This window comes from Caretta caretta, chromosome 7 (assembly GCF_965140235.1).
Source record: "Caretta caretta isolate rCarCar2 chromosome 7, rCarCar1.hap1, whole genome shotgun sequence".
NCBI classification, from domain to species: domain Eukaryota; kingdom Metazoa; phylum Chordata; order Testudines; family Cheloniidae; genus Caretta; species Caretta caretta.
In genome coordinates this window covers 95,807,242-95,828,023 of record NC_134212.1, presented here as the reverse complement: position 1 = coordinate 95,828,023, position 20,782 = coordinate 95,807,242, and the positions used below count along the sequence as shown (strand labels likewise).

The 20,782-nt window shown below is 39.9% G+C and overlaps 1 protein-coding gene across 1 annotated transcript in view; it reads right to left on the bottom strand.

The window, feature by feature from the left end:
• Window positions 1–20,782, bottom strand: part of DNTT (DNA nucleotidylexotransferase) — a 152,889-nt gene that overhangs the window by 98,434 nt on the left and 33,673 nt on the right. Inside the window, exons 4-5 of the mRNA XM_075130974.1 lie at window positions 2,407–2,577; window positions 883–954 (exon numbers count right to left, since the gene is read on the bottom strand). Coding sequence (XP_074987075.1) covers window positions 883–954; window positions 2,407–2,577 — 243 coding nt within the window. The remainder of the gene's footprint in view (window positions 1–882; window positions 955–2,406; window positions 2,578–20,782) is intronic.

Below are 20,782 nucleotides of genomic sequence, written 5' to 3'. Positions count from 1 at the left end.
GGCATGGGCCAGCTGTGGGTGTCTAATTGCAGTGTAGACATAACCTATGTGACCAGTATTGGCCCCAGACAGCTTATCTTCTTCACCTGTGTCCTTATATCATCACCTTAACTAGAACAACGTTTTTAGCAACAAGCTAAGGTGGGTGTTAGCAAAAAAACACTCTACCCCTTGTTTATACTATATGATACCAAAGGGTGCTATGCGTGGAAAGACACACCCATCAAATTAAAATTTTCTCAGAGATGAAATACTGAAATAGAGAGCCTCTCTGGTGGAGAATGTACTGAAAGTTCACTAAATGGGAACTGTTCTACTACCTCATCTGATTCTGATCTACTTTTTATTCAAGCTGAATGGTCATGTACTTCTGAATCTAGAAGTAGCCTGCTAACAAAGCCTTCCCTCCATCCGTGCCTCCTCTCCCTGTGAGGCATGCTTCAGCAGAATGAAAGATAGATCTTAATCATCACCCTCAACTTGACATTTTTATAAGATCAGAATAAGGCTGTGCTGTGCCATAATCATGACTAATGAACCAAAAATACATTGGGTTAAGCCTAAGGAAAAAAGTGGGTATATTACATCAATTTTGGGGAGAAAATTACCCTTTAATTGAAGTTCAATAGTAAATTACATTGCATCACATTAATTAGAAGATGAAGGATAACTGATTCAAAATTATTCTCTTACTCTATCAGTCTCTATTTTTAAGTGCTGCTCTTTCACTGAATTAAACAAAATTCCGTACTTCTAGTGCTCCTTTATTATAAAGTCTAACTAAATACTTAGACATAGTAAATGAGAACCCAAGACCTCATGAAAAAAGTGATCACACACTTTTAAGCAACTACAACAAAACTAAGACTAAAATATACTTACTTTAAATGATTGGTATCGTTCATCAGTTAACATGTCTTTAGCTCTAGAACTCTCTCCTTCTTCAATAATCTCCTGTACATACAGTAATAGGTTACTTTTTACTCTGAAATTATTTAACTGTAATATAATAGTCCAGTGGGAACTCTTATCAGCAGAGAGAGCGAGCATGAGAGAGAGAGCACCCTTGTTTTATTCCTAAAGGACCAAATCCTGCAATCCTTACTTAAGCAAAACTTCCATTAACTCAAGAATGGAGTAAAGATTTGGTCCACAAAAAATACTCCGCATTATTAGCAATTGGGCATCAAGTTATTCCCCAATTGTCTATCAGATTGCAATTATTTCACATGCACAAAAGCTTATGCTCAAATAAATTGGTTAGTCTCTAAGGTGCCACAAGTACTCCTTTTCATTGAGCTGTTCTGAAAATCATATTTTCAGCATTTGATAGTTTATTACAAACAAACCCAGAAGCACTGTGGCTATATATATATATAATTTTCTCAGTGTAAAAACGAAAACTTCATTCCATTGTGCTGGAGATCTGAATTGAATTCCCAGTCCCCAGGCCAGCAGAGACTAAGAGCATTGTAGCGGCAATATTCTCACCCCATGAAGGAAAGGGGAAAAGGGAAACAGAGTGAATCACAACGTTCAGCAGTGACCTCTCCGGATAACTACAGCATTCTGCTCTATTGTCTCCTGAAATAATAGTGGCTGAGACATGGGGTCCTGAAAGGGCCAAAAACTAAAGCCATGAAAAATGTAGGAGATTCTCAAGGCTCCAACAAGAATGTGGAGTTTGCCCCTCACCTGGATGAAAGGCTTTTCTGTAAGTAGGAGAGGGGGAGAAATTAACACTAAGGCCCAGATTCACAAAAGTATTTAGGTATCAGTGGGATTTAGGCACAAAAGTACTTCTATGAATCTGTGCCTAAATTACTAAAATATGTATAGGTTTTGCCAAAACAATATTTTCAATAAAGCATTAAACTAACAAAATGATGTTGCCAAGTACTGTGCAGAACAAGTCATATATGAAGAGGTATTAAGTCATTTAAATGAGAGAATGTATTTTAAAGCAACACACTATACATGGTATCTCATTATTTATTCTTGAATTGCCTTAATTCATTAGGAATGGTTCTGTGACAGGTAATGTTTATTGTAAATTTAAGGAATGCACAAAAAGTCAGATCATTATAAAAGATACACAGAAGTCACTGAAAGAAAAGGAGCATTTGTGGCACCTCAAAGACTAACAAATTTATTTGAGCATAAGCTTTCGTGAGCTACAGCTCACTTCATAGGATGCATGCAGTGGAAAATACAGTGGGGAGATTTTATATATACAGAGAACATGAAACAATGGTTATTACCATACACACTGTAACGAATATAACATAACTTTGTTTCTCCTGTATTAGAGTTATCCCCACTAACAAACATCTTGACCCCCTTTGGCCCCTAAAAAAATTAGAGCTGTAAAAGAAACATCTAGCAGGGAATTCACTGTTTCATTACCTCAATGACATTTCTGATTTCACCTCCCATGCAGGGCAGTCCTTTTAGATCTTCCATTCTGACTACAGTAAATGGAAGGAATTTCAGCACAGAGGCTGCTCTCATAAATGCAAGGCAAGGTACTTCATTTTCTCTGAACTCGTAATTTTCAGCCAGTATCTCAAAAGCATCCTGGGGTAAAAAACAAACAACCAAATTAATAAAAGCTGAAATATTCTATATACCCCTTAGAAAGCTTAGAGTTTGCAAACTGATTCACAGATTATTTCTTTCTACTTTGGAACAGAAATAGTAAAGCTGGTTGGAAACGTTTTGAAAGAACCATTTTCTGTTGGAATGTGCAGTTCTGCCAAAATCAAAAACACTTCATGAAAATGGCAATTTTGTAAAAATTTCATTGAGGAGAATAAAAGAAAGGTCTGACAATGACAAAAATGTCCTATTTTGACATTTTTAAAACCAAACAGTTTGACATTTTGTATAAATTTTTATTTTGCATAATATTATATTATATAATATAAAATAAAAGTTAAAACAAAGTGTTTTGATCCAAGACTAATTTTAACATTTTCCTTCACAGAGAATTTTGAAATGTTTGGGTTTCATTCCAATTCTGAGGGAAGCCGAATTTCAAAATCCTTGACTAAATGAAATTTCTGTCCCCCACATAGCTCTAACCCACAGGGAATGACCTACAGGCACATATGAAAATATGTGTGCTTAAAAAGCAACCTGACAGTGAACTGCCATCTGGTACTTGAGCACCAGAGATGATTTAACCACTTCCATGTATTTAAGAAAATGCTCCAGAGCCTGAGAAGGTGAAATAGCTTCCGCAAGTTTTCGAAATTTGCCCAAATGTACTTTATTCAGCATGTCATGCCATAACATCTTTGTTTCTCAGATACAATCAAAGAAAAGTATGTGGCAGGCCCGGCAGCCCCAAGAGTTTGTTCTCTTCTTTCAACTTGCAGCCATGTTTCTAGTCAGCAAGCTCAAGAAACAGCATTTGCCTGTCCCCTCAACTTTTCAGCCTATACAAAGGGAAAAGGGCATTCTTTGACTCTTCACTTATCCTTGGCTTGGTTTATTGAAGCTCCTGCACTCACAAGCTGCTTGACAGGGCAGTGATATTTACTATCCACATGTCATGTGCAGAGCTTTGGGGGAAAAAAACACAACAAATATCTTTACTTCTTTAAAAATAGCAAAATTCTTTGAAAAATGAAATGCAAGGACCAGATCCCAAGATGGTTCAGAAGGCATTTGTAATCTTTTCTAATGTAACACTTTCAAGTTTCTCATGGGAGACTTCAATCACCTTGATATCTGCTAGGAGAGCAATACAGCGGTGCACAGACAATTTCCTGGTGCAAGCTGGAGGAACCAACTAGGGGCAGACCTCTTCTTGACCTGCTGCTCACAAACTGGGAAGAATTAGTAGGGGAAGCAAAAGTGGATGGGAACCTGGGAGGCAGTGACCATGAGATGATCGAGTTCAGGATCCTGACACAAGGAAGAAAGGAGAGCAGCAGAATATGGACCTTGGACTTCAGAAAAGCGAACTTTGACTCCCTTAGGAAACTGATGGGCAGGATCCCCTGGGAGAATAACATGAGGGGGAAAGGAGTCCAGGAGAGCTGGCAGTCTTTTAAAGAATCCTTATTGAGATTACAGGAACAAACCATCCCGATGTGTAGAAAGAATAATAAATATGGCAGGCGACCAGCTTGGCTTAACAGTGAAATCCCTGCTGATCTTAAACACAAAAAAGAAGCTTACAAGAAGTGGAAGATTGGACAAATGACCAGGGAGGAGTATAAAAATATTGCTCAGGCATGCAGGAGTCAAATCAGGAAGCCCAAATCATACTTGGAGTTGCAGCTAGCAAGAGATGTTAAGAGTAACAAGAAGGGTTTCTCAGGTATGTTAGCAACAAGAAGAAAGTCAAGGAAAGTGTGGGCCCCTTACTGAATGAGGGAGGCAACCTAGTGACAGAGGATGTGGAAAAAGCTAATGTACTCAATGCTTTTTTTTTTTTTTTTTTGCCTCTGTCTTCATGAACAAGGTCAGCTCCCAGACTGCTGCACTGGGCAGCACAGCATGGGGAGGACGTGACCAGTCCTTTTGTGGAGAAAAATGGTTCGGGACTATTTAGAAAAGCTGGATGAGCACAAGCCCATGGGGCCGGATGAGCTGCATCCAAGAATGCTAAAGGAGTTGGCAGACGTGATTGCAGAGCCATCGGCCATTATCTTTGAAAACTCATGGCGAACGGGGGAGGTCCCGGACAACTGGAAAAAGGCTAATGTAGTGCCCATCTTTAAAAAAGGGAAGGAGGAGGATCCAGGGAACTACAGGCCAGTCAGCCTCACCTCAGTCCCTGGAAAAATCATGGAGCAGGTCCTCAAGGAATCAATTCTAAAGCACTTAGAGGAGAGGAAAGTGATCAGGAACAGTCAGCATGGATTCACCAAGGGCAAGTCATGCCTGACTAAACTAATTGCCTTCTATGACAAGATAACTGGCTGTGTGGATGAGGGGAAAGCAGTGGACGTGTTATTCCTTGACTCCCACAGTATTCTTGCCAGCAAGTTAAAGAAGTACGGGCTGGATGAATGGACTATTAGGTGGATAGAAAGCTGGCTAGATTGTCGGGCTCAACAGGTAGTGACCAATGGCTCCATGTCTAGTTGGCAGCTGGTATCAAGCAGAGTGCCCCAAGGGTTGGTCCTCGGGCCGGTTTTGTTAAATATCTTCATTAATGATCTGGAGGATGGCGTGGACTGCACCTCAGCAAGTTTGCGGATGACACTAAACTGGGAGGAGAAGTAGATAAGCTGGAGGGTAGGGTTAGGATACAGAGGGACCCAGACAAATTAGAGGATTGGGCCAAAAGAAATCAGATGAGGTTCAACAAGGACAAGTGCAGAGTCCTGCACTCAGGATGAAAGAATCCTATGCACCGCTACAGACTAGGGACTGAATGGCTAGGCAGCAGGTCTGCAGAAAAGGATCTAGGGGTTACAGTGGACGAGAAGCTGGATATGAGTCAACAGTGTGCCCTTGTTGCCAAGAAGACTAATGGCATTTTGGGCTGTATAAGTAGGGGCATTGCCAGCAGATCGAGGGACGTGATCGTTCCTCTCTATTCGACATTGGTGAGGCCTCATCTGGAGTACTGTGTCCAGTTTTGGGCCCCACACTACAAGGATGTGAAAAAATTGGAAAGCATCCAGCAGAGGGCAACAAAAATGATTAGGGGACTGGAACACATGACTTGTGAGGAGAAGCTGAGGGAACTGAGATTGTTTAGTCTGCGGAAGAGAAGAATGGGGGGGATTTGATAGCTGCTTTCAACTACCTGAAAGGGGGTTCCAAAGAGGACGGATCTAGACTGTTCTCAGTGGTAGCAGATGACAGAACAAGGAGTAATGGTCTCAAGTTGCAGTGGGGGATGTTTACGTTGGATATTAGGAAAAACTTTTTCACTAGGAGGGTGGTGAAGCACTGGAATGTGTTACCTAGGGAGGTGGTGGAAACTTCTTCCTTAGAGGTTTTTAATTTAGTTTAATTTGATTTAGTTGGGGATTGGTCCTGCTTTGAGCAGGGGAGTGGACTAGATGACCTCCTGAGGTCCCTTCCAACCCTGATATTCTATGATTCTATGACAGGAAGGGGTTGGAGAGAAACAGGGAGTGGATGAAGCCTGGACCCCAGCCTCCACAGCCTGGCAGCCACTAGAACTAAATGAGTTAAAAAGAAAGTAAACACCCAATGGGGGCTGAAATAAACTGCCTTCCCTGGGACCAAGGAGATGTGGGGGGCAGATGGGAAGCAGGACTGGAATTCTGAGTCAGGACTTCCCTGACAGAGCCACACTACTCTTTTTTTCACAGGGCTGATCATAAAGGGTCAGTCTGGACCTTTGTTAGTGTATAGGTGTTATACCAATAAAATAAAAACCAGCAGGATCTTATTAAAGGGGAAAAGGCAAAATACCACATTTATTGTGAATACAGAAAGAATCATAGTAAGCAGTTAGTTATAGCTATAACATTCCATTCAATCTCCTATTTATTCACACATTCATTCATGCATGCATACACACACACACACACACACAGGTTCTGCAAGGTTGTTATCATAGTTACCAGCCTTAGAGTTGCTCATGCCAAGCCACTGGCCAGGTGGCCTGGACATGAGGAGGGAGCAGGGCCTTGTCAGATGCTCATCTGATGGTCCTGGAAGTTGGTTTGCAGAATCAGACCCCAAAGTTCTCACTTTCTAGAGTCCATTTTTATAGGAGTTTTTTCCTATGCCAGTCTATGGGAATTGCTTCATCATGCTGTTGCTGAACCAATCAGCAGATAGCACATTCCTGATGGCTCCATGCTGCCAGATGTTATCTTGTTCTTTGGTTCTCCCATTCTTGAGGCTGTTGGGTGGATTCCAGTCTGCCCTCCGGGGGTCCTCTGGTTATTTCCACTTGAAGCCTTCTTCAGCCGATGGACACTGGATTCTTAGGCTGGCACCTCCCTGATCATTCAGTTATTATCCACACCAAGCATCCATCCACATACATCCTCTATCTCTATTTTAATCACAATTGTTAATACAACAAAAGGGCGGGGAGTCTCTGGATGCTGTTTCTGTTGTTACAGAGTATTGCTTTAAGTCTCTCTCTGTGTGAATTGCTTTCAGAACAGACTCTGTCTTAGAATGTACTAACACAATTAGCAGCTTGCAAGCTTCACACATAGAGGGAGAGAAACAATACCAAAAACCAAGAGACCTCTTAGTAATACCCTGGAATTTAAACTATGGGGAATCAAACTCATTTGTGATTTTAATACAGAATTTCTTTAATATGATCCAACAAAGGTATGGTGAGACTAGAGCAAGTGTAATAAAGGCAGAGTGAGCCGAAGACCAGAGCAGATACAGCAGTTGATGTTACCTAGAGGGAAGACTACCCGGCTCTGACTGAGCAGTGTCTCTCTTTTTCTCCTTTAATATTTGAGGGCTTGTTGGGTATGTTTCAGGGTTAGATTTAAATTTATTTTTAATTAATGTAATTTATTATTAATTAGATCTTAGATTTTGATTTGTTTTAATTTTGGATTATGTTGTTCCTTAAAATATATTAGAGACAAAAATTAAGTTCAAGCATAATGACTTGTACATCTTAAATTCTACCTGCTTAATATTTCCAGACATACTGTGCCTGGTCCCAACCCCACTGATTTACAGCATGATAAATCCTGTAGAGTTAATCTTAATTTACACCAGTGTAAAGGAACAGAATTTGGCCCAGCATAGTGAAAGGGCACAGTTCAATTTAAAAAAATTAGTTTTTTTTTAAATGTCCTTAGCTGGGTTCTAGTTTATTATTTATTAGTTTACTAATCTAGTTTATTAAAACTGAAATAATTTTTCAAAATTAATTTAATTTTTGCAATGAATATTGATTACATTTCAGTCAGCTTGGACAATGAAAATAGGCCAGTTAGAATACCATAGTATTAGGGTTGTAAACAATGCAGGGATGTGTTTAAAGTGAAAGAAAACAACTGTTTTCATTAAAATCTTTTTTAAAAAAGTGTGAAATATTTCTATTGACTTCAGAATTTGTGAAACATCATTTTTAACAAAACGTAAATGTTAAGAGGCACCTTTTATTGAATAAAAGCTTTTTTTTCTTTTGCCTTGCTTTTTCTACATTCTCATCCTGAAGTGCTCTGTTCCGCTCTGTTCATTGAACACCTGTTCACCTTTTCTGACTCGGAGACTATTATGGCAGATGTTTTGCTAGGCAGTACATTCTGATTTAAGAATATTTGCTTTACTATCTCTAGTTTTTTTTTTCAGAGTAGCAGCCGTGTTAGTCTGTATCAGCAAAAAGAAAAGGAGTACTTGTGGCACCTTAGAGACTAACCAATTTATCTGAGCATGAGCTTTCATGAGCTACAGCTACAGCTCACGAAAGCTTATGCTCAAATAAATTGGTTAGTCTCTAAGGTGCTACAAGTCCTCCTTTAGGTTTTTTTTTCCTGTCCTTTCTTTTAATCAGGAATTGGTTTCACTCCAGTTAGACCTAGTCATGGATTCATAGATAATAAGGCCAGAAGAGCCCATACTGATTATCTTGTCTGACCTCCTGTATAATACAGGACTTCACTGAAATAGTCTCCATGTTCAAGCCATAAATGGTTCTGTGTAGTGTCCAGCCTCCACCACTTGCATTAAATGAAATGATGATCTAATTCAGGAGAGGACCACTTGGAACTGTTCTGCCTTCTTTTCCTTCTCTGGACACAAGAGGATCCCAACCAAATTGATTTACCTTCCAAGGCTCCAATCATGCATTCGGTTGTCTATGATTGGACCTACATGCTCATACATAGTCTGTGGAAGTCAATGAGGTTCTGCATTCTGCATGGGCATAAAGGTTCCATCTGTATGCAAGATCAGGACCCAAGACCTTTTGTTCCATCAGTACACCATGTTTAACCTTATTATAGATACATGTCACTGATTCTATCACTAAGCAAAACTATATGAAGCGTATTGTAGCCTTTGTGTGTGTCTTATATGCTGAATTGACTGTTAACATTCTGCCTCCTTTCCTTCAATCTTCTTTACATAGCTAACAGCATTCTCACACAATAGGTCCAGAACCAGTTCCCTCTTGAATCTCTCATGGTTTCCTCTATTGTTTTCAAGCACAAGCTTCTTATGACACAAACTCATCAGGGCATCATCTTGTTACAAAGAATTGTTTTTTATATATCTTTTCTGCAGGGTAACCTTATTCCTTGCTCTCCCCAACGCTTAGTCACCTTTAATCCACCTCAATAGAGGAATCCTATTTCTAGCTATATATTTATTTACCAGATCCTGCTACCAGACTAATAAGTGTTGCACTCTTCTGTTTTCAGAGCATCTCATGAAAGACCTCTTGAGATAGGGAGCCGTTTAGGAAGATGTTTGATTTGGTAGCCTCTCTAGCTATTTATACTCAGCTAACCCTTGGGTATAAAAATTCACAGGGAGGGAAGATGATTATTTTTCTGAGAGAAGACTGTCTATTAAAGCAATCCACAAAATCATAGGTTCTCATTAGCCTTCTCTAAAGCTGTAAAGCTAATTTCTAATTATAGAAATAGATTCATTCATTACACTTTCATTCATTCATTTCCCTTATTTTTTAAAATATTCAATTTCTTAATTTATTCATTTTTTATATATGTTTTTAACAAGTGTGTGCAAATTATACATGATTTTTAAAGGAAACTATAGACAGCAACAGAAAACTAACTTAGAAAAGGGGATACATCCCATTTGTGCACACCAAAGGATGGGAGGTCACACTCCACAGAGATTCACCCAGTTATTGTAGAGGAAGGCATATATAGCACCTTCACACACCAGTGCAGTATGGCAGCCAGAGGGAGATTTATCCCAAATTGGGGTGAGGTGGCCAGGATGTGTTTTCATTATACTGGCTGGAAAACAAGAATTCTGTTTCGTGAAAAATGTTGTTTGGGGATCAGAGAGGGAGAGAGAATTAGCTAATAACTTGGTGATTGCAGTATTAATGTGGGATGTGGTAAATCCAGTTAAGGTCCTTGACCAAATCAAGCAGAGCACCCCACTTAAAACTCTTCTATCAGTGTTGAAAAAATGTTCATTGGGAAGTTTTCTAACATCCAGGAGGGAATTTCTCATCAAAACCAGAGAAAGCCCCACCCTAGAATAGCCCAGTGATTAGGATATTGACCTGGATGTGACTGATCCCAGTGCAAATCTCTGTTAAAAATCAAGCAGAGTAGGGACTTGAACCTGGGTCTTCTATAGGAGTGCCCTAATCTTTAGGCTATTGGCTATTCTTGGTTAATTTTCTCTCACCAGGAAGTGCATCCTGGACCTGAGAAACCTTCCCAACAAAACTTCTCTTTTAAACAATACATTTCAGTTAAAAGTTTTGGTTTTGATGAATCAACAGTTCTCAGCAAAACAGTTTTGTTAAAAGTTCCAAACCAGCTCTAGTTTCAACCACTAGTTTCACACCAGGAGAAAAGAGTTTTAACCTCTTCTGGGAGCTCCATGACAGGCCATGGATTCAGTGCATCATTAGCAAAACCTCTCGTCAGCCAACCATAACCATTTTACAGTTTTGCTAGCTGCCTGCAGGCCCTTGGGTGGAAGAAGGCCATGAAATAGGGGTATTACGCCATTGCAACCTCTCTCTAGGTGGAGTTTCTATGGCAGGGAGCCTGTTGTGAACGAGGTCAAAGGAGTTTCTGCCAATACTTTCTCTTACTTGGTTTAGACTACAAAACAAAGTGGTAAACTAACAAAAAAAAAATAAATTCAGAACTAACCCTAAACAATAGTGCAATTATGACCTTTTAGTGGCAGAAAGTGGAAGGGGTTAGGTAAAGTAACTTTGATTTAAGCCAGTCTCTCTGTCTGTCACCTAGGGCAGAAGCTTGCCCTTTTTCCTACAAATACATCAGTTGGCCAAGAATGGAGCTTAAATTTGCGGGTTGCACTGGTTGGGAAACTAGCCACTGTGAGGCAGGGTATTACAGTATTGCCACCACCACCCATTCAAAACTCACACCTCAGGCCCCAGAAAGTTATGAATTTGGCTTAAAAATCATGAGATTAAAAAAATACGTTTGTGCTTTTTTTTTTAATTTGCCCTCTTTAGGATACACTCATTTCACATCTTCAGTCTTTTTCCTCAGCTATGAGAGCTAAGACTTAGAGCTAGTAGAAAAATTTCTACCAAAACAGTTTCAGAAGAAAATTGAGTTTTTGACTAAATGAAAATTTTTGTGGAGAGTGTTTCCTTGTTTTGACAAAAAGTCAAAAATTTCCATTAATAAAATAACCTATCCTACAGCCAGCCCTACTAAAATCCTACTATTTTATTTTTAATGAAAGCTGAGAGTATCATGTAATCACTTAACTGAAGGACCAGGGCTTTAAGAAAAACAAATATCTTGAAACTCACAATAAAATCAAAAGAATTGGCAACACTGAAATTGTCATGTTGGGAATCAGGCAGGGGCAAAGAGAACACAGAGGCAAGTGGGGTTTCAGTGTTTTATTACATGTAACCCAGCAGTGATGTAGATAGCACTGCTTCCAGATGTAGTGAGATGTTCCAGATTAATCCCTGAAGTGCTGTCCAAATGGGACTGTCCAACAGTCAGGCAACTGTGGAAAGACACAAACGCAAAAGTTAAAATAGAGCTCAGCTTCAGCAGCCGATTCGGAGCCAAAAATAATATGCTAGGGAATTATTTACCTGTTAAGATGGGTTTAACTCCCCCACAAAGATGATCATTCTCAAAGGCTGCAATGATCACCAAACATGTGATCTTACAAAAATGGAATAGTACACTCAGAATAGAGCAGTGAATTTGGATCTGTCTGAATTAGCTGTCAAGGAAAGAATATGTTATCACTGTAGATAGCACTTATATGAATTTGAAGAAATTGGGATCTCATTTCTAGATACATTTGGATAAAGATGTTGAGATGGCTCAAAGAATGTGAGAGCTCCATTCCCTCCCCCTCCACAATCATCTCCTTCCTTCCTCTCCTTATTCGTGTATGTCTTCCATTTTATTATTTTTATGCAAGCCCTCATATTATGCCTATATAGTGTCATCTGGTTTTGTATTGCCTGGTCTTGCAGCTTTGACAAGGTTGAAAATTGCATGATTCCATAATTCTACTGGACAGGCAGTGAAATGTGCAGTATTTGGAAACATAGATAGTAAAAAACAAAACACCACCACCACCACCACTTACAAAAAGCAAAGAAAAAAGGACCAGAGAAAAGTCTGCAATGATACCGAAAGAGACAGCGTATTTTTGAGGATAAAACAGGTTTCCTTGTTCTTGTAAAATTGCTTGTTCAGTGTTAAAAGGGATTTTTTCTCCCGTTCTTCACCAAATGACAGTCACCGCTCCAGCAACGGCAGTTTGGTAGTAAGAGATTATGGTCCAGATTATGGTGACATTATCAGGCTCCTACCCCACCCCCATTTTGTTACTCTCAGTATGGCCTGTGCACTTTAACACTCCAGAATAAAGTTTACAGAAAGCCTCTGCTGGTGAGAGACTTTTTTTTTTTTGTGGATGGTTGGCCCCAGCAGGTTTACGCAGAGAACAGAACCTAAAGGTATGGCTTCCTGCCTGCTTGTGAAGGTCAAGTAGACAGAGATATAGGTAGAAAACAATTTCAGCAGGTAATGGCTATCATCACTGTAATCATGTTCCTATTATGCCTCTGGCGTTCAGGGCAGTGACAAAGCTCCTCCACTCCTGTCTGTTTCTGGCAAGTCTTTCAATGGTTCCCCAGCTGTGCCCCAGATTTTTCAGCTTGGCTTCCACAGCTCTTCGCCATGTTGTTTTTGGACAGCCTTGTTTTCTCTTGCCTTCAGGTGTTCATTTTATTGCTACTCTGGTGATGGAATCAGTTTCCATCTGAAGCACATGATCGATCCATATCCAATGCCTCCTGGCAATGATGGTGCTCAGATCCTCTTGGCTGCACTGTGTCGATAGATTTTGATTTGAGATTGTTCTGGGCCAAAAGATATGGAGGATTTTTCTGAGGCAGGTTGTGTGGAATGAAGACAGTTTGGACATGTCGTACTTTCTCATTCCCTAGCATTCTGCACTATAAAATAGAGTTGAAAGTACGCAGCTCTGATAAATCTTGCGTTTGCATCTTGCGTGCTCCAGCAATTCCTAGAGTCTGTGTTTGTGGGGGCTTTTTGCTCCTGGTAGGTTCAAACATGCTGTTTTGGTCTGTGGGGAGGGGGCCAGACAAAACAGACACCCTGGTCCTCCAGGTTGGGGGTCAGGCACAGAGCTAACAACCCTGTCCCATAAAAAACAAAATATGTTATGGATACAGCGATGGAGAAATTGACCATTACTCTGTGTGATGGCCTTCAGGAGTCAATGACCTGTATGACTGCTAGTGGTGAAAGCTGAAAGGAAGCCACTGGCATGAAGACTTGGCTCAACACCAAGCCAAAACTGTTCTCTGATGTCCGTGCCTTGTCGTGGATGGACAGCTTGCGTAATTGCTATACAGTAAATAATAATGATACATACCTGGCCTTTGCAGCTCCCTGTAGGAGGCCCCATGGTCCAACAACAACCTGCCCCATGAAGCAGCAAAGTGACAGGAAAGGAGCAGTAAAGGAGGGTCTTTGAAGCATGGCTAGAGAGGCCTCACAGCAGTTCAAGCAGCCAATCAGGACCCAGCAGGCTCAGAGAAAAGGAGCTGCAGGGCCTGAGAGGTCAGTTCCTGGTTGGGACTGGAGGGGCCAAGAAGGGTGCTCCTCTCTGGCCAAAAGAGTTTAAGGGATAATCCATTTGGTTCTAGCTGCTTTTGCTTAAGTTGGGTTTGCAGGCAGAGAGAGGACCTACGAAACTGAACCTTAAAGTAAAGGGTGAAGCTAAAAGGGGCCAAGTAGGAAGAGACTCGGGAGGAAGCAGCAATGAACTGAAATCAAGCAGTGTGTAGCTACTGTTTGCTGGGGCCAAAAGTGGGTAGTGGGTGGGCCAAAGTTCCCCTATCGGTCACAGTGGCATAAACTTCAAGAGTGGGGGACCAGGCTTATTTGAGAGTCCAAACAAAGGGCTGGATTTAAAGGGCCTAGAGCTGGGGCTGAAGACCCTAGTAAGGGCAAGAGAACTGTTCGTTTATTGGATTCTATTACCCTGGAAGGGATTCATTTGGACTTTGTGACTTGGCTGGAGGGCCAAGCCACTAAAGACATACCAATGTCAGCTGGCAGCCTGCAGGACACACCGGGAGTATGAAAAAAACCCAAAAACTGCAGTACCACACCTAGCCACCAAAAGGCACTTAGATGTGAGTGCCCGCATTGCAATGACTAAAGGAGTCTTCTTCCTCATTTGACTTATGAAGTCTAAGGATATTTCTTTTCACTCCAGTTAGCAAGCTCTCACCTGAACACTTAAATAGATGCATTTTCCACAGAAATTCAAGTTGAGCTGGCGTCAGCTATTATGATAAATGTATCTATATATAATACAATAGCACTGCTATTTTAAGTAGGTAGTTACTGCTTTGTGCTTGGGGTAGACAGATCTTGGAAAAGCTGTTTCACTACCTTTATTTAAGAAGACAATCAAATGTAACATTTTAGTCCGGGGCTGTTGACAGTCAACGAGAAAAGATTATCAAAGTACTTTCAATCTAGTTTGCATTATTCAGTGTTTCCCTGCCTTTGCAGAGCTCATTAAGCCCTTTTTAATAAACTATTAAACTAGTGTTGAATATGCATTATTCTCTGTATAAAATATTGCCTGCAAATACTGCAATTAATTATAGAGCTGTCTTCTTACATTAAACTAGTTTTGACTTTTTTTAAAGAATTGTTCTACTTTTTAAATAAGCAACTTATTTCCAAGAATAGTAGCTCCCTGTTCAGTACCATAGGTCTGCACTGGATAATATTCTGCGGAGGTGGGGTCGGGGGAAGGTACATGAAACAGTTCTGAATTAACAGATTTTAATTTTCTTAAATTGAATCAAAAGAAGCTTGCAGCCTAGTAGGATATCACTGATGAAATCTGTGTGCAGTGATATAATCAGGAAAATGTTACTGGCCACTGACCAATTCTAAACCTTCAGGGCTTCTTAACTTAAAAGGCTGATGTATCCTACTCTGTTTATTGATGAAAAACAATACAGCTTGATTGTTTAAATGAAAATAGTTTAGTGGAAAACCAAATTTCTAGAGATCTCTAACAGATTTAAGAGTTTCATCATCTCCAGGGTATTCTCTAGAGGATGAGGCTTTAATTAAATGTGAAAGAAAGCTGGGCAAAATTTCAGCTCTTCACTTTCTGAAATGCTTTCATTGCAAAATTTCCTTTTCTTGCCCAGTCCTCTGTCTAGCACATGCTGGTGACATGAGTAAAATTCAGATGCTGCAAGAATGTTGCTGCAAGTGTATTTCACCATTTGGCTTTCAGGACCAACTCTGCTCTGACACAAAAGTGCACAAATTTCACTGTGCTAAGTGAAAAGGTATGGGGGGGGTGTATTGGGGAGAAGCTTTGAAGTTTAGTTAAAACTAATAAAAATACAAGTTGGTCCTCTTTTGCATTATATGTAAAATATGTGTGAAGCTCTTGCATAGACCTCTCTATAAGTGACAAGTAGTTTAGTTACATTCGTGCTTAGAACATTCTGAATCTGTATGGTCTATGAACCTTTGTCAGGATGGAACTGGATTCTTCTCAACATTCTAATGTAGAAATGACATATCACCTATTTCACTGTGTCAAGACACAGACTGGCCTGAGACCATTGTTGTCACTCTGGGTGGCTTTCCCACCTGAAGAAGAGACTTAGCAGTCAGGATGGAGCACACTTCATTTGGCCAAACATTACAATCATTTTTATCTCCTGTCCTATAGTATTCAGTTTTTAAATCCCCAGCTATGTAGCTACCACTCCAAATAGTCAGACTGAATGTTACCCACAAGCACAACTGAATAGAATTTGTAGACACTTAGTAGCTTTGTAATTCAATTAAATATTTTCTCAAGTCTTTTGGAAACAGCTCCTTCTGTCAGCTTTCTTGGGTTTTAAATATCACTTTGCTCTAGATTTCTAAATTCAAGCATTATTTGCTGCCTGAATTTTCAGTCAGAATGGCCTACCCACCTCCTAGTTCTCTTGACAATCACCAGACATTAGAGTTTATCTATTTGCTTCTATCGGAGGCTCTTTATGCTGGCCTAAAATCAGAGACTCACTTTTCTTCAAGGGCAGTTCCCCAGCAGTCCCAGCAGTCTTCTTTTAGCAATACACAATAATAGTTTCTCAGAGTGTGCTGTTTCTAACATATTCCATCCTTCAGTCAAAACCAAAAAAAATTGAAATCCCAGGAGAAGGCACAGAATCTTTTCTTTCCTCTTCCTAGATGAACAGGTGCTGTGTAAAGTTTCCACAAAAGCCCTCACCTCTCTCTCAGTCCATCAGACTAGATTAAAATAAAACCAAGGTTTAGGAACTAAACAGAAATTCACACCATGTACAGTGATGCTATTGGTATACATACATGTCCTTACATCAAAGGAAACTTTGTTTCTCATGAACCACAGTAATAGATCATCTTAATGAGTTTGATGCATGGAACTCCAGATATGGGCACTGAAAAAATATGGACCTTCAGGTCAGGGGTATGGTGTACAATTAAGAGGTCATTATCTCAGTTGAATGACCAACATCTTTTGAAAGATTGCACTAAATGGCAGCAGCACAATCATTTGACTATTCTTATGAGTCAACTATTATGAAGTGTCATTATTTACGGGCAATAAATAAATATCACTTTAGCCATGTCATAAATATAAAGGGAAGGGTAACCACCTTTCTGTATACAAAATTATAAAATCCCTCTTGGCCAGAAGCAAAACCCTTTCACCTGTAAAGATAACCTCGCTGGCACCTGACCAAAATGACCAATGAGGAGACAAGTTACTTTCAAAGCTGGAGGGGGGAAGAACAAAGGGTCTGTCTGTCTGTGTGATGCTTTTGCCAGGAACAGAACAGGAATGGAGTATTAGAACTTTTTAGTAAGTAATCTAGCCAGAAATGCATTAGATTTCCTTTTGTTTAAATGGCTGGTAAAATAGGTTGTGCTGAAATGAATGTATATTCCTGTTTTTGTGTCTTTTTGTAACTTAAGGTTTTGCTTAGAGGGATTCTCTATGTTTTGAATCTGATAACCCTGTAAGGTATTTACCATCCTGATTTTACAGAAGTGATTCTTTTACTTTTTCTTTAATTAAAATTCTTCTTTTAAGATCCTGATTGTTTTTTCATTGTTCTTAAGATGCAAGGGTTTGGGTCTGTGTTCACCTATGCAAATTGGTGAGGACTTTTATCAAGCCTTCCCCAGGAAAGGGGGTGTAGGGCTTGGGGGGATATTTTGGGGGGAAGACGTCTCCAAGTGGGCTCTTTCCCTGTTCTTCATTTAACACGCTTGGTGGTGGCAGCATAGGGTTCAAGGAGAAGGCAAAGTTTGTACCTTGAGGAAGTTTTTAACCTAAGCTGGTAAGAATAAGTTTAGGGGGCCTTTCATGCAGGTCCCCCATCTGTACCCTAGAGTTCAGACATGGGGAAGGAGTGGGGAAGGAACCTTGACAAGCCACACCTCCTATGACTTAATAGCTTGTGGAGAGGATGGATCTATTAAGTATCCCCATGCTCCAGGTGTCCCTAAACCTTCAGCTGCCGGAAGCTGGGACTGGACAGCAGGGGATGGATCATTTTGATAAATTGCCCTGTTCTGTTCATTCCCTCTGAAGCATCTGGCACCAGCCACTGTCTGAAGACAGGATACTGAGCTAGATGGACCATTGGTCTGATCTACTATGGCTATTCTTATGTTTTTAACCATTCAAAATAGACAAGTTAATTTAAATAGGATTCATAATGAATAATCATCATCTGGGCCTGATTCTCCTCTCACTGTCTCCGATGTAAATCATGCCTTCTATCATGAGTTAATTAGGAGACTCAGGCAAAATATATATTATATATAAATCCTAACAAGTAATTTTGAATTTACTAAATAGTCATATTTTATCAGGCCCCATAATTCTGAGTGGTCAAGAATAATTCATTGATATTCACAGTAACAAACCAGAATTATTATTGTTATTTTATTTATTTGTATCATAGTAGTACTCAAAAGCTTCAGCCATTAGCAGGGCCTCCATTGTACCAGGCCTTGTACAAACACCTAGGAAGAGCTCCAAAAACCTTACAACCTAATTTTAAGACAATAAGTGAAGGGGGCAGGGGAAGATGATGAGGGTAGCAGTAATAAGATTCTGAGCGCAACCAGATGGATCTGGATCATTTACATTTTTTATTATACATAAATATCAGCTAACACAAACTGCCCTCAAAGAAGTCAAAAGTAGATGCTTGGTTTCCTATGGAAATAACAGTAGAAGTGGATCTTGAGGAAAATTTGAAGGTTCCATATAGTATGGAAGAACGTGTGAAGGCAGTTGTGGAAGAAGAGGACAAACAGGCACTCAAGGTTCACACCACTGACGGAGCATGACAATGCTGTAAGAGCATCAGCACTGTTGTATTGATTCTGGTTATTGACTGTGCAGCTGAAAGCATATAGTATAATGTAAAAACACAAAATGCCAAAAGGAAATCATTTACACTAACGAAATCACATGTCCTAAGTATATTGCCAGAGGCAGTAGCATAATTTCAGAGATAGGGTTTGAACTGTGATTGCTGAAGGGTCTAAAAGTATTTTATATCCTCGCTGTGTTCTAGATAGGATTCTCCTCCAAATTATTTTCAAAAATGAACAGGAGATATTTCCTCTTCTGAGCAAGCCACCTACTCCTTTTGGTTAAGTACACATAGAGCATCACTTTTGTTGCTATTTTGACACATTGTCTGGAGATTTTCTTCTAAAAAGTTTTATGTCTTGAGGAGCCAGAGTATGTTGTGGGACATATTTCTAGTTTAATGTATTTCCACCTACGAGAACCCAAAGTTGATTGTAAAATTAAAGCTAGGGCCTTGTTTGTCTGATTTAAAATATAATAAAAATAAATTTATTATGTTACTGGATTCACTGAGACAGCTGACTTTTGTAACATATTCCTTTAGATTCAATAATCCCATGCAAAAGGAACAGAAAAGAAAGTTAAACAACCATTGGTTTCAGAGTAACAGCCGTGTTAGTCTGTCTTTGCAAAAAGAAAAGGAGTACTTGTGGCACCTTAGAGACTAACTAATTTATTTGAGCATGAGCTTTCGTGAGCTACAGCTCACTTCATCGGATGCATACCGTGGAAACTGCAGTAGACAGTATATACACACAGAGACCATGAAACAATACCCCCTCCCACCCCACTGTCCTGCTGGTGATAGCTTATCTAAAGTGATCATCAAGTTGGGCCATTTCCAGCACAAATCCAGGTTTTCTCACCCTCCGCACCCCCCCCCCACACACACACACACAAACTCACTCTCCTGCTGGTAATAGCCCATCCAAAGTGACCACTCTCTTCACAATGTGTATGATCACTTTAGATAAGCTATCACCAGCAGGACAGTGGCGTGGGAGGGGGTATTGTTTCATGGTCTCTGTGTGTATATACTGTCTACTGCACTTTCCACGGTATGCATCCGATGAAGTGAGCTGTAGCTCACGAAAGCTTATGCTCAAATAAATTGGTTAGTCTCTAAGGTGCCACAAGTACTCATTTTCTTTAAACAACCATTGTTTTCCCCACTAACAAAATGGAAAGACAGACAATAAGGTATCTTTGGATGGGTGAGGTTCTGTGGCCTGCAATGTGCAGGTGGTCAGACTAGATGATCATAGTGGTCCCTTCTGGCCTCAAAGTCTGAGTCTTCTCCATGGTAAACATTCACATTTTTATTACCATGAGTAACAGCCAGAGCGGAGTAACATTCAATAACATTGGTAATAAGCCTCAGAAGCACAGAACTATTTGCCTCTGACTTAATTTGCTTTTTCTGTAAGAATTACATTGTATTCTTCTCTAAGAAAAATGTCTGTCTTGAGTTTTATTGCAGTCCAGTATTAGTATTCAAATCAACTCTCCTTCTTAGGCAAAGCTGAATGACAGTGTTTATTTTACCACATAAAAACAAGATGCAGCCTCCCGTGTGCACTTTTTGAGGGGAGAGAAAGGTAACTAGCTATTCATACATTAATTTTAGAACACTACTTTGCTATTCTATTCCGTCATAATATTAATGTTTAAGACAGAAGCAAAGAAAATGTATTAAAAAGCTGCCTCTGGTCAAACATATCGTCATGTGATCCTGCAATCTTGCTCGTCTGAATTATCCATATTCAGACAATTAGACAACAGGACTGCTGATGGAGTCAGGGTTACAGGATTAGGTCTTTAATTGTTTGAATAAGTAAAGGAAATCATGGTACTCTACTAATCTATGGTATATATACAGCTTTTATAAATTCATCTCAGCTCCCACGACTGTCTGTGTTAATCACTTCATTTCATGGATTCAACAGTTATAGGTTTTTAAAATACATTCTCCCTTCTTTTTTTTCACTGTTTTCCACAAATTAAGGAACTTTCATGTATTCTGGCTGTTACATATTATGGGATAGTTTGCGTCTTATGCACAGATTTCAACAACGGATGGTAATTAAATTGCCCAGGGGTAGTCCTACAAGGCATTTTGCCTCACGTACTGCTTTGAGTCACAACTCCTTCCTTGCTTGCCCCTGGCTCCTGAGGCAGTAGTAGTGTGCTG